This window comes from Condylura cristata, unplaced genomic scaffold (genome assembly GCF_000260355.1).
Source record: "Condylura cristata isolate star-nosed mole 26May11 unplaced genomic scaffold, ConCri1.0 scaffold00008, whole genome shotgun sequence".
In the NCBI taxonomy this organism is placed as follows: domain Eukaryota; kingdom Metazoa; phylum Chordata; class Mammalia; order Eulipotyphla; family Talpidae; genus Condylura; species Condylura cristata.
Genome location: NW_004567109.1, coordinates 26462585 through 26476089, shown reverse-complemented (window position 1 = coordinate 26476089; position 13505 = coordinate 26462585). Strand labels below are relative to the sequence as shown.

Below are 13505 nucleotides of genomic sequence, written 5' to 3'. Positions count from 1 at the left end.
GTAATCTTACATGAGCTTCTTCTAATCCTTTTGAATGGTTATTGTTAAGTAAAATAAATTGGAAATAGCATTCCAAATTCTAATGTCATTTCTTGAGTAGGTGGCAATAAATTATGATGTTTAACTTTTTCTGAATCTGAATAAAATAGCATGAAGTCTGGGTATACATTTACTAGAAAAATAGCTATTTTTTTCAGCTTTCATTTAAATAGGTACCTCTTTGTCTCATAAAGCAAGAATAATATCAGTTTATTTTACTTTCTCTATTCTATATCAAATATTTTAACAGCTCTGTACTATAATTCATATGCCATAAAATTTATGAATTTTAGTGTACAATTAAATAATTTGTAATAAATTTACACATTTGTGAAATTGCCCATTGTCCATTTTTAGATGAGTTTTATTATCCCAAAGAATTTCCTTCTATCCATTTGTAGTTGTTGACCTGGAAAATAATCAGGCTGTGCTATAACCAGTGTGTTTATTCAAGAATAGAAATCCTAATTTGGATACATAACTACCACACAGTCCAAAGTGTGTACATAGATCAGGGCTTAGGAAAGCTTTAAAGGGTGAGGCAGGGTGTTTTGGTCAGTTGTGTCGACACTTTGGGTTGGGTCCCAAGTCTGTTTGTCTTTCATGATTGGTGGGCTAAGTCTTCAGGAAAAACTGCCATGTGGTGTCCTATCTCCATCAACAGATGATCATTGGCTGAGTCAGGCTGTTTAATTTTCACCCAGAAGTCTCAACATGGCAGAGGTGGGTCTTAGAGATGAGAAGGGTCTGTTGGACACACAGAGCAACCCACATTCCTGCACTGCACCCCTGCTCAGTCCCCTTTTTGCCTGTGATGAATACTGCTGCTGTGAACTTTGACATTGTGGTCTCTGTGTGTCTGTTTTTATTTATCTCGAATATGTAGGAGTCAGATTGCTGTTTCATAGAACAAACTTCACTTTTATAAAGAAATTGTCAACTGTCTAGTAATGTTACTGCACCACTCTACATTCCTACTTGCAGATTATGAGGTTGCCACTTTCTCCACATTCTTAACATTTGTTAGTGCATTTCCATATAAAACTACTTTCGGATGTGTATCCTGTATCACTGGAACTTTAATTTGCATTTCCTTAACAAAGTATGGTGTCGACTTTTTTTTTAAGTTTAATCAGTTATTTGTGTATTTTTTTTTAAGTTTGTATGTGTGTGTGTGTGTGTGTGTGTGTACAAGAACTAGGGTGTAGACCAGAGATGGGGATGAGAGGGTTCACCAGAGACACAATGGGGAGAACAACAGGCGAACCTACTTTACATACTGCTGAGGGGAACAGCAAGAAGATAGGAGAGGTCTGCTGTGCCAGTTGGGTCAGCTCCCTGGCCAGGGATCGAACTCGTGCTCAAGTGGCAATAGGTAGCTTCATAGTGCTGAGACTTAAACCCAGTACCACTGAGAAGCCCAATTTGTGTATCTTTTAAAATAATCATTACTCATAACCAGGGTATTTGTTGTTCACTAAACTTCAAATAAGAAAAGAGAGAGGGGAAATGTCAGAGTATTTTGTGACTGAAACTTGGACAGCCTCAAAATAAGAAAAATAAAGTTGTTAGAGATTGGAGCAAGCCTCAGAAATAAGAAAAATAAAGTTATTAGAGATCGGAGCAAGCAGTTTCAGCTGAACACCACCCACATGAGCAAAAAATAGAAAATATTTTGTTTCTACCTTTTTCCTTTCATTTTTAGAAAGGCAGATTCTCAGAGAGATTAAACCCTGGTTGTATCTTATAAAGCTGCACATACTAGCTTTGCTTCCAGTTACAAGAACTGACAAAACCACTGACCTGATGCTCCATGAAGATGCACAGGAGAGCAGAGGTCAGCTAGGTTTTTATAGGGGCACTGGGAGAAAAGTAGGGTGAGTACTGATAACAGAATCAGGGGCAATCTTCTTTCAAGGTTCTTATAGGAATATACATTCAACATTTGGGAAGTTTTGCAAGAGTAGTTGCACTACCAGAATGGGGTTCAATTCCTTGAAGTTAATAAAAAAGGAAGATAGAGATTTCCTTCAAAGCAGGATATAATACGATATAATACAGGTTGTCAAGATGGGGTTGACTCATAGGGAGCACTGGAAGAATAAGATGATACAGAGATGGTGAGTTTTGGATTAAAACTTCTTAGCATGAAATTTTTCCAAAGTTTCAATTTCTGTTTCCTTTCTGTTCCTGCTTCAATTCATATTTTCTCTTTTACATTTTATTGTTAGCCGTTAGGAGGAATCAAGCTGCTCATGTAGCCCTGCTTTGAAATCTCATCAGTTAAGTACAGCAATTCTTCTTTTAACATAATTTATAGAAACTTGGAAATGGCCTTTTTAAGAGAAACAACATATAATGAGGCTAATTTTACCACAGGCTAATTGATAGAAACAAGAATTAAGTGCCTGTGGCATTTTTTTCTGGTCAGAAAAACATCCCCATTCTTCTAAATAAAAACCCAAAGCTCTTCTAACATTAAACAATAAATTGGAGTCAGCCATTCACTCATTCTCCTGCCTGCTCATTCTGTTGATTGTTTAGGGAGCCTGTCTGGTAGCTTAGAGCACAGGGGGACGATCCCTGGACAGGTAACCATTCCATGCAGGCCATTCCTGCACTTAATTGAATTGGGACAACTTTGAATGCCAGTTAACCTAACACGTACACTTGCGGGATGTGGGAAGAGCCCAGAGAAAAGCCACACAGGTGTGGGGAGAACGTAACTCCACATAGACAGCGGTCCTGACCAGATTTCATTTTTTTCCCCTTCATCATTCTTCTTGATCAAAATGCCATTTTTGGAGGACTTGCTGTATCCACCATCAACCCTCCCCAGTTTTCCATCTGTCAGAACACTAGGATACAGTTCAAATTCTTTCCTACATTATAACAAGAATCACCCATACCCAGTTTCCAATCACACAGTCCTCATTTCTGAGATCTCTCCAGAATCTCCCAGAATGTCCTTTTTTTTTTAGCAGGTACCTCAAAACTTCCAGCCTTTACCCATTACCCATTTCTAAGGTCACTTTGGTACTTATTATAGCCACATCCTCCTCCTTAATACTAAAATTTGGGTTAGTCTGTTTGAGCTGTAACAAGATACCATGGGCCTGTGTGATTTAAACCACAGTCATTTATTTTTCTTTGGAGGCTGTGAAGGCCAGTGTCAAAGGTACCAGCAAAGTAGGTTCCATTCTGAGATCTCTTCTCTTGACTAGTAGGAATTCCATAACTGCATAATCAGTTGACCTCTTCTTTGTGTGTGCATGGAGAGAGTTTGAGATGGGTGGAGGGAGGGAGGCAAAAACTGGAGCACAATCTCGGGTCTCTTTCAAGGGCTCTAATTCCATCATGAAGGTCTTACTTTCATGACCTTACCTAACCCAAATAGCCTCTCAGTATTTCCATCTCCAGATTCCATCACTGTGGGGATTAGGGCTTCGATATTTGCATGTTGGGAGGAAACATGCATTCAATCCACAGTACCTATTTCATGAGGTTATTGAATAATCAATAGCTAGTATTTATATATGTGTGTGTGTGTGTACTTATATATATATATGTGTATATACACATACTAATACTTATATTTTAATTTTAGATTCTATTATACACACACGATCTGAGCTAACTCTTTTTCTTTATACTTTTCTTAAGTATCACCCCATCATTAAAGTCAAGCTCAGCTTTCTTCACCTTTAGGAAGTTTTTCCTGATTGCCTTCAGCCTTGATATTTCTCTCTGATAAGATTTTTTAATAACATTAATTGCCTGTACCACTCTGTCTTAACCTGTTCTTTTATGCTGCTGTTGTTACACTTTTATGACTTAACAGGAATAAATTATAAGCACTTCATGACCATAGGCCATGACTCTTATCTCTTTCATCTCCTGCGTTTAGAGATAATTCACAATCAGTGCCTAATTGTTGGTAAGGGTGATTAAATGTGAACATTAGGAAAATTCAGATCAAAGTAACAACTTAATTTGTAAAAATAAAAAAAAATTACCAACCTATCTGAATTTAGGGTAAGTTTATAGAGGCTTATAGAAAAAACAGTGTTTTCATATAGTGATATTTTTAGTATTGCACGAGCTGCCAGAAAGTATTATATTAATTTTCAAAGCGACATATTTAGAGAATTAGACTTCGTATAGGTTGTTGCCACCCTGTCATTCCTTCTGTTCCCTGTGGCTGGGCTGCCCTGTAGACTCCAAAAGAGGGATTGGGTTGGGATTTATTTTTAATTTTGAAAAGCATTTGAATTAAGTTAAATATTACATAAATGAAGTTGATGTTTTATGATAGAAGTGAATGTTTTAATAATTCTCTATAATGGTTCAGGATCTTTGGAAAATAAACAACAACAATGCTGTATTATAAAAGAAAACAAATGCATTTATTGAACAGACTACCCTACTCTATACATTAAGTCAGGTTTTTGGACAACATGGTTTAGAAAGGTAAAATGTTAGGGTGCTCTTGACCAGGAGGTATGAGTAAGGAAGTAGAATTGCAAATTATGTTTCTGATTTGCTTAATTGTCAATAGATCTGTGATTATAAAACTTAAAAAATTGATTCTTGAAAGTTAATTCCGTGAAGTAGTGAGTAAAACCCAAAGGCTACATCTACAATGTAGAGGGCATTACTTAGGGCCAGATTTCGCATCGTTTTAAAGTCCACTATGTGACAGATACTGTTGGTGGGGACTTTCACAAATTGTACAAAGTAATCATCATTATGGCTTTCTGAGGTAAGGTAAGCATTATCTTCTTGGAATGAGGAATGAAACACAAAGTCATTATATAACTTGGCTAAATCAATATATCTGATAAAAGATGGAATCAGAAATCCAACCCATACTTGTTTAACTTAGAATTCAATCATAATGATATTCATGATGGTGTTAGTCATAATTAACACTGATTGCTTTTCATAATATGTGATGTAATAATTAAAACATGCTATGAAAGAGACCCACCAGATAGGCAAGGAATCTCAGGAGGAATCTGAGATTATGTCCTCGGCACCCAAGGACATAATTGGCACCTGAGGGGTATGCAGATCTGTGTAGTAAGGTCTCCATGTGACAGTGTGCTAATGCTAACCACCACTGCTCCTGTTGCTGACACACTTGTGTTATTCCAGTGTGGACTCTGTGAATAGGGCCACATGTAGTATGACAGTATCTATCCCATTTGTACATTCAAATTTGACTTGAGCAAAAACTAATTTATCAATTATTAAAATTATTTTATATAGGCGCATTGGCTCATCAACTAAAAATCATTGCAGATTATATCCCATTATCTCCTACTACAGTGAGACTAGTATTTGTGAAATCACTTAATTAATGATGAACTGATTCACGTTTGAACTTGTTACTTATCTTTGCTGATAAACCATTGTGGAAGGATTGTAAGATATTTTTGAAAACTGCCGATAAATTGTAATCATAGAATGATAGCAGATATAAAGATGATGTTAAATTTGCTTCATTTTGTTTGAAGTATTTATGCTTTATTTCTTTTGTCCATTCTTTTACAGATCATCCTCATCTTGGCTGCTGCCGGACCAAGGATTACAAAGTATGTAGCATGAATTACAAAATGATAATTGTCCTGTCTTTCAAATAGGAACATCAGCACAAATCCTGTTATTGTGATCAGACAAAGATTCTCATATTCCTTCAGTCAAGAAAATGCACAGTTGTCTTATTGTGGAGTGTCATTATTTTAGCTATTTAGTCAAGGTAGAATAGGCTTTTCATTGAATATCTTCCTTGCAAGTATTTTGTGGATTTTGCTTGTTCATTTGGATTAGTAACATATTGAATGTGGGGGGGGGGAGGGGTTAGAGGTGACAGGAAAGAGAGAAACTAGTGATTACTTTCAGTAATGCCTCCACAGTAGTATTTCTTACCTTCAGTTATTCAAAGCAATTTCTGTAATATCTGCAATTTATGGTATTTTCTTTAAATTCATCTTGTTTTTATTTGTCTCATGATTATAAACAAGAATCAGGATTACATGTGGTAAATGGATGATAATTTTTAAAAATACAGTGAAAACAAAAAAAATGACCAGATTTTGGTTAGAAAACTTGTTTTCCAAAGGCTCTAAATCTTGCTCTTTTTTTTTTCTCAAAATGAGTTGAGCAATGGCAGAGAGGTGTGTGAGACATAACAGTACCTAAATGAAGATCTCTGATTGAAAGCTGAAAAGATAATATATTTTTTCCTTTGTGATTCAGTGTTATGGTATATCCACATGTCATGTAAAATAAGCTTGTGTATCATCTGAAAGTCATAAAGTCATCTGGAGTATCATATTGAATTATCAGCTTTAGCAATGATAGTTCATGTCCTACCTTTTGAGAAGTACTGTCTCAAAGTTGTCTTTTCTGTCCCTAGTAAAACATCTTCATAAGAAATGTCATTATAATTAAGACAATAAAACAGGAAACATAGCTTTCTTTATACCTTTTTCTTGTTTATTTAACAATGTATTCCATGCTTCCTGACATGGAATGGTACAGGATCATGCAGGTGGGACATTATAAACATTCATTCCAGGTCTACTAAATTGATATTGTTAACACCAGTCTGGAAATTTTAAATCTTAATTTTTATTTAATTTTATCATTGTTTATTGATATAATGTTGGTTTACAACACTGTCTTTGTCTTGGGGGCATAAATTCATACTTTTCAGTGCTATCATTCCATAACCCTCACCAAAGCCCTAACAAAACAACCCACCATCATAGTCCACTTTTCCAGATGATTCTTTTTTTTTTTTAAAGATTTATTTATTTGTGCATACAGAGCTGGGGTACAGACCAGAGGTGCAGGGGTGGTGAGAGGCTTCACCAGAGACAGAGTGGGGAGCAGAACAGGCAGATTGCCGAAGTACACTGCTGAGGGGAGCAGCGGGCGGGTCGCGAGAGGTCTGCTGCACCATGTGGGTCACCTCCGGGGCAGGGATCGAACTCACGTGCAAGTGACTTTAGCTTCTTAGTACTGTGCTTTAACCCACTGTACCACCAGGAAGGGCCATAGCTTTCTTTTGACCTATCCAGAGATCAGCATTTGAGGCCTACCAATCTAGATTGTGGAAATAGCACTTGTATTGATAAAATTCTCCATGATACAATGTTTATATGGGGTTATATCTGGTGCCTACCACCCTGTATATGAAAATTTCCCAAACACGCTGATGTTCTACACATTGATGACATATACAGGTCTGTAGAGGTGCACGCACATAACAAAAATCATAATGTTCAGTGTCTTCGTGAAACCCAGGGGAGTTGTCTTAGTTGTTCTAATGAAATGAGAAGTCTATGTTCACACATTCCCTTCCAGTCATACTTGACAATTTATATTTATCTATTAATTAAAATTTTTTAAAGTTGATTTGCCATTGGTTTATAAAGCTATATAAGTTACAGGATAGAGCACCACACCTTGACAAATATGTGTCCTTCACCACAACTACCAACAAAGATCTGTGCCATTTAGCACTATCGTATTGATCCCTTCCATCCATTCCACCTACCTACCCCTCTCTCTCTGGTAGCCACCATTTGGTGGTTGGGATTTATGAGTTATTTTTGTTGTGTTTCATTAACTTGCCTTATTTCTTTATAACCTACATGATTGAAACCATTTGGTAATTGTCTTTTACTTTCTGATTTGGCTTAACACAAGTCAACTTTATTTATTTTCATCTTTTCTTAAAGTCTGCCTTATTAATATGCAAGTTCTAGAATGGCTTGCCTTAATTGCCTTCTTAATCTTGCTTATTGATAATTGCTAGTGTCTAGCATATTGTCTGATATATGGTCATTGCGTAGCTTCCTAATATACATGCTTATTTTGTGAGTGGGTTATGAAGGGAAAACAAGTTAAGCCTAATATGTAAAAATACAGAATTCCTCTCTTTAGAGGGATAAAGTTTATAGGACATTAGTCTTTGTCCTAAGGTAATTATAATCCAATACCACATGACTGGTGCATTGAAGATAGGTGTATGTATTTAAAAATCCCCTTTCCCACCACCCATTGAGTTCTTTTGAGAGAGCTGCTCTTTCCCCATATTCAGTTACCTCCTCCACTTACCTTTAGATTCTTTGCTTTTTTTTTTTGGCAATAAAAACACTTTTATTAGAAGACCAATAATAAGACCATACATGCATTTGGTCTAAAGAAGAAAATAATTGAGACATAAAATAAAAATACTAGAATAAGAGTAACAAAATAGAATCTATAGTAAGATATTAAAAGTATAATAAATATTACTAATAAATTGATAACAGTAAATTCAACAACTTAGAGAAAATGAAAACTCCCTTGAAAGATACAAACTAAAAGCTTGCAAAACCAAACCAAAGTTTATTTAAGAAGAAATATACTCTAAACAGACAAGTGACTTAAAAACATTAAATTTATTAAAAACATTAAACATAACTGCTCAATAATATCTCCTTGGACTAGAAATAGATTCTTTGCTTTTAGGAGAGGGAATGGAAGAGATAGGTTAGGGCCTCATCTGTATAACCTCATAAACCTTAAATTCTTTGACTCCATATACAAATTTGGTGTTGAAGCTTCAGTCATGAACTTGGTGTGGAGAAACAAATTAGTCCATAGCAGGAGCTTTTGGACTGAAGATTGCAAATCCCAAATGCTATTTGTGATGAGTATGTGGACAAGTGAATGAGTGTAGAGCTAATAATAGAGTGGTCTGGGAAAGAAGTGTGAAGACCATTCTGCCTGGGCCTTTACAGAACATGTTCTGTGTAGCTTCCAAGTGGCCTTCAATGCTACTTCATGATCATTTCGATCCCTTGTCGATTCTCTAAAATAGCCCAAACTCTCTAAGTTCTACTTCCCATCATTTCCTATATATGATTCTCATTCTTCTTTGTAAAGGAAAATGTTGGTCTTTTCTTTGGATGTAATTCTTCTCAATTGTCTTCATCTCTACTTCAGTCTTTTTCACTGTTTCTTTCCACTTTTACCTTCCTAATAATAATAATAATAAAATAATAATAATAATAATAATAATAATAATAAATTGGCATTTCTGATTTCTTTAGTTTTCATTCTATCTCTTTGGCCACAAACATGAAATAAAATCAACTTATATTTGTATACTAGATTCCAATTTTAAAGTTTTTTATATTGATTACTGTATTATGGATAGTCTTACAAATTAAAACAGGATTTTGAATCTCCATCTTAAATAACAGAAATGGATTTTTCAGAGCTCTCTGAAAAAAAAACAAAACAAAACATGCATTTCAGTCTGCATTCCTGTGTCTCTACGATCTGCTTTTTCTTCTCCTTTCAGTGTTAGACATTTCAATCAACTATACTTCCACTTCTTTATCAGTTACTCCTGAAATATTTGAGAAAGACATTTTGTGAGAACTTTTAAACTGAGGAGTTCTTCTATCTTTTAAAAGATGATAGAAAAATCGTCTTAGAATGAGAAACAAAACTGATTTTAGGCAAATTTAGGAAATATACATGAAATATATGGTTGATTTCTTATAGCTTTACATCACCTTTGCATTCCTCACATATTAGCGTTGCCTCAGTATACTACTTACTCAGTGTCCCAGATTAGGACTTCATAGATCTTTCCAGACTTATGAAGGTTAGTATAATGTCTGATTCATTCCAGTATCACTGGCTATGAAGTCATGGTATCTTGTGGAAAGTTACATGTTGTTTGAAAGCTTGAATGCATATCACATCAAATTCGGTGTTCTGCTTAGATTTCTCTGTTGTCTATATTAGTGCCTCCTACTACTCTTAAACTCACTCTGTTCCCATTATGTTATCACTATCCTCATTCAACTCATGCTTATATTTCCACCTCTCTATTCTAACTCATCCACTTTCTTAGAGGAAGCTAGATGTTCTAACACACTCTAGAACTTCAATATCTTAACAGAATAGAGGTTTAATTCTAGCCCAGTGGATCTTTGAATTCATGCCTGCTTCTTAAAAGCCAAACTGACCTAACTCCTATATATTCCATTGACAAGAACTAGTCATATGACCAAGGAGAAGAGGATGATTAGCAAATGGAGATTCTGGTTAGCAACTGTGTTCCATGAATTCTATCTATAGAGCAGGGTCACAAATTTTAGTGGACAATTAACGATACCTAATGCAGTCTTCTCATTTGGCCACCAGATATCTCCTCAGACCATTTCCCCCCACAATGAAGGTAGACCACTCAAAGTCCTATGCATTAGAGGATATTTAGCTAAACTTGAAGTTCAGGAGCCCATCCTACCCAGATGAAACTCTGTATGATCTACTCACCTGTGAACTAAGGCAGTTATCTCTCCTGCTTCCCACTCCTGCTCTACATGAACCCCATTTCTAGCATATCAGTTCGTGCAAGAACAGGATGACCGGGGGGAAACTTTGGAAAAGAGAAACAGAACAACACACTTCCCTCAAAAATAACGTAGGCTCCTCTTTTATTCACTTCCAGGGAGTTCAATATGTCCGTAAATACATAGTTTTTTCAAAGGCATAATTCCAAAATTTTATTTCTTTAGTTCTTATGCCATTTAATGTAGTTTTTTGGAAGCCATTTAATGTAGGTTTAGACTGAAAATGATCCTTGCGGCGGATTCTTTGTTTTAGGGTTTAATTTCTCTATTTAAAAAGTCTTAATGGGCCCTTGTTACTCAACACTTTTTTTCCCCTTAACATTAATCTTATTTTTTTACCTTAACTTTTATATTATTTTCTTATCTTAATCTTTTGGGATCCACAAACAATTAGCTCTCACTTTTCTTGACCCTGAGGGATCCTCCACTACTAGACTTTTTTTGTTTCAGCTCTTAAAACAGTCCGTTCTATCCTTAGCTCATTACTTTCTTGAAATCCCTTGCCACCTACAAATAAAGGGCAACACACACTGCCACCACTGTTGTTCTTTCCAGCTATTTTTCTAGAGATTTAACCTTGAAAGTTGTATGGTCTGCTAAGCTATTACAGACCACAGTTGCATTAAAGGTTTTGTCACTGTATTTATGTCTCTTAAACTTTCTACTGCAGAATATCTACTCGCTAGCTTCCTGCTCCTGACCCAGAATCCAATGATATTTCTGTTTCTGTTGAGGGCCAGTACAGTAAGATACCAATTTATGAATTGCCTAGGGTATGGCTATCTGCTATTCAGATAAATCTCCAGACTTTAGAAGGTTCATTAACATAATAGATTTATTTTATATAGCAGTTGGATTTTTTTTTGATCTTCATGCTATTTTCTCCATGCAGAGACCTATCTTATGACTTTGTGATCCTCTTCGGGATTAACAAAAATGAAGAACACAGAAGCACATCTGTTTCTTTAAAACATTGCCACAGAATTAACACATAACCTTCTTGTCTACACTCTGTTGCCAAGAAATAATCACATGGCCACCCCTAACTGCAAGGGTGGCTTCTTAGCAGTTATTCTTCTTTGGAGAAGAAAGATGTAAATTATAGAAAAAGCTGACCATTTCTGTCACAGCCAGAATTATTTGTTCTTCCTCTCTTCTAACTTCATTTTTCTCTTTAAGAAAAATGTGGCTGAAACACTATTATGTTGGAAATAAAAATTTAGGAGGAAATCTAGATATAATCTTTGCCCTCATGGACATTTCAGAATAATGAGAGAGATATTAGAAAAGTCACAAAAATCAATACCTATTTGGAATTGCGATAAAAATGGGGACATGTACCTAGGACATTAAATGTTACGGGGATTTGATCTAGTCAAAGAGAATGGAAAAGCATCTTGAGGATAAGTGATTACTCTTAGGATATGAAGGTGAAAAGAGTATGCTTCATGAAAAGGAAGAAACATGCAAGGGAAAGATGGAAAGAGTGTAAAGTTTCAGCAGCTAGGCAACTCAAACACCAATGTCATTACAATGAAAGACATGAGCGGATATATAAGTTGAGGGTGGAATGATAGGTAGGGGGTCACATCTTTTAGGCATGTTAGGAATTTTTATAATTGCCGTGAGGATGCTAGTAAGTAAATGAAATTTTTCTACACAATAAGGTGATGTGATTAGATCTGTACTTTGAATATATCACTCTTGGTTATAGAATGGAAAATGGGTTGGACTGAGAAAAGAATTAGAACTTAAAAGTCAGCCATATGATACTGATTTTTAAAGTGTATTTAACATTAAGCAGTTATTGAGGTTTGGTTTCTCACCAGTCAGGTGAGTAGGGAGAGCAGACAGGAAGTGAGGGTGAGGAATGTGAGATTATGGAAGAGCCTGAGACAAGGGATACAAAATAGTGGTTTCTTTCAAGTTGAGACATTTGCTTTGGGCAGCAAATCTTTGAAGAAAACAATTTTGGGAATCTGGAATTTGGCTGGAAGAAGGAATTTTTGTCATGACAATTAAAACATGCAGTTTGTTGGATGTGTGGGATTCTGTTCCTTTTCATTCTAAAGCATCTTTCAAGTGAGCAGTTCATATAAAAAATTCCAGAATGGTCACTGTAATTCTAAAAGATTCATGGTAAGATTATGCTGTTTAGAACAATAAGTGTACTATTTAAAATTATAGTGTGACTGCATGTAAAAAGCTTGAAACTAACTCAAATGGACCTAAACTGAAACACACGCACAAGAGCCTGGCAAAACTGGTCAGTGGATTTTATATGCCTGTAGGGTGGACCCCAACCTAGTGGCTAGTGTCTCAGATTGGAGATCTGACAGAAATGCTGTTCTAGGGAGTTAAAAGGTCTGGGAACAATTTTGTTCTCAGAAACTTCTCCCCTGGAAAAAAAATCACCAAGGAAAGTTTCATGATAAATCACTCAGAACAAAATGTTTATTCTCAGGAATCTGGTAGGATGAAACCTGCTAAACCTTTAAAGGCCTTGGACTTGGTTCAGTTTGTAGCTTCTGCCTGTTCACTTACCTATGAATTTCCTTAGACACAACTAAATTGACAGAGACGTATTATTATTGTTAGTCAGAAAACTGATTTCTACAGGTTTTTAAAACTGACAGAAAATGAAAAGACTACTAAAGCAGCTACATGATTTTAGAAGACAGTTACTCAACATTGGGAGCTTTAACAAGGGAAAATTAGAGCCTGGATTCAACACCTAGGTTCATCTGACCCCCATGTTAGTGAGAGACCCTCAAGGAGGGGGCTCGAAACTGTCTCAGAAGGATGCTCTATTTTCAAGGGGGAAAAAAATATATATATATATATATATATATATTTAAAGATTTATTTATTTATTCATACAGAACTGGGGTACAGGCCAGAGATGTGGAGGGTGAGAGGATTCACCAGAGACAGAGCGGGGAGCAGAACAGGCAGATCGACGAAGTACACTGCTGAGGGGAGCAGCGGGCGGGTCAGGAGAGGTCTGCCACGCCATGTTGATCTCCTCCAGGGCAGGTG

At 36.0% G+C, this 13505-nt stretch overlaps 1 protein-coding gene across 2 annotated transcripts in view; it reads left to right on the top strand.

The window, feature by feature from the left end:
• SPATA6 (spermatogenesis associated 6) overlaps positions 1 to 13505 on the top strand; it is a 73340-nt gene that overhangs the window by 30807 nt on the left and 29028 nt on the right. For both annotated transcript variants that reach the window (XM_004678981.2, XM_004678979.2), the window contains exon 9: positions 5596 to 5636. In XM_004678981.2, coding sequence (XP_004679038.1) covers positions 5596 to 5636 — 41 coding nt within the window. The remainder of the gene's footprint in view (positions 1 to 5595; positions 5637 to 13505) is intronic.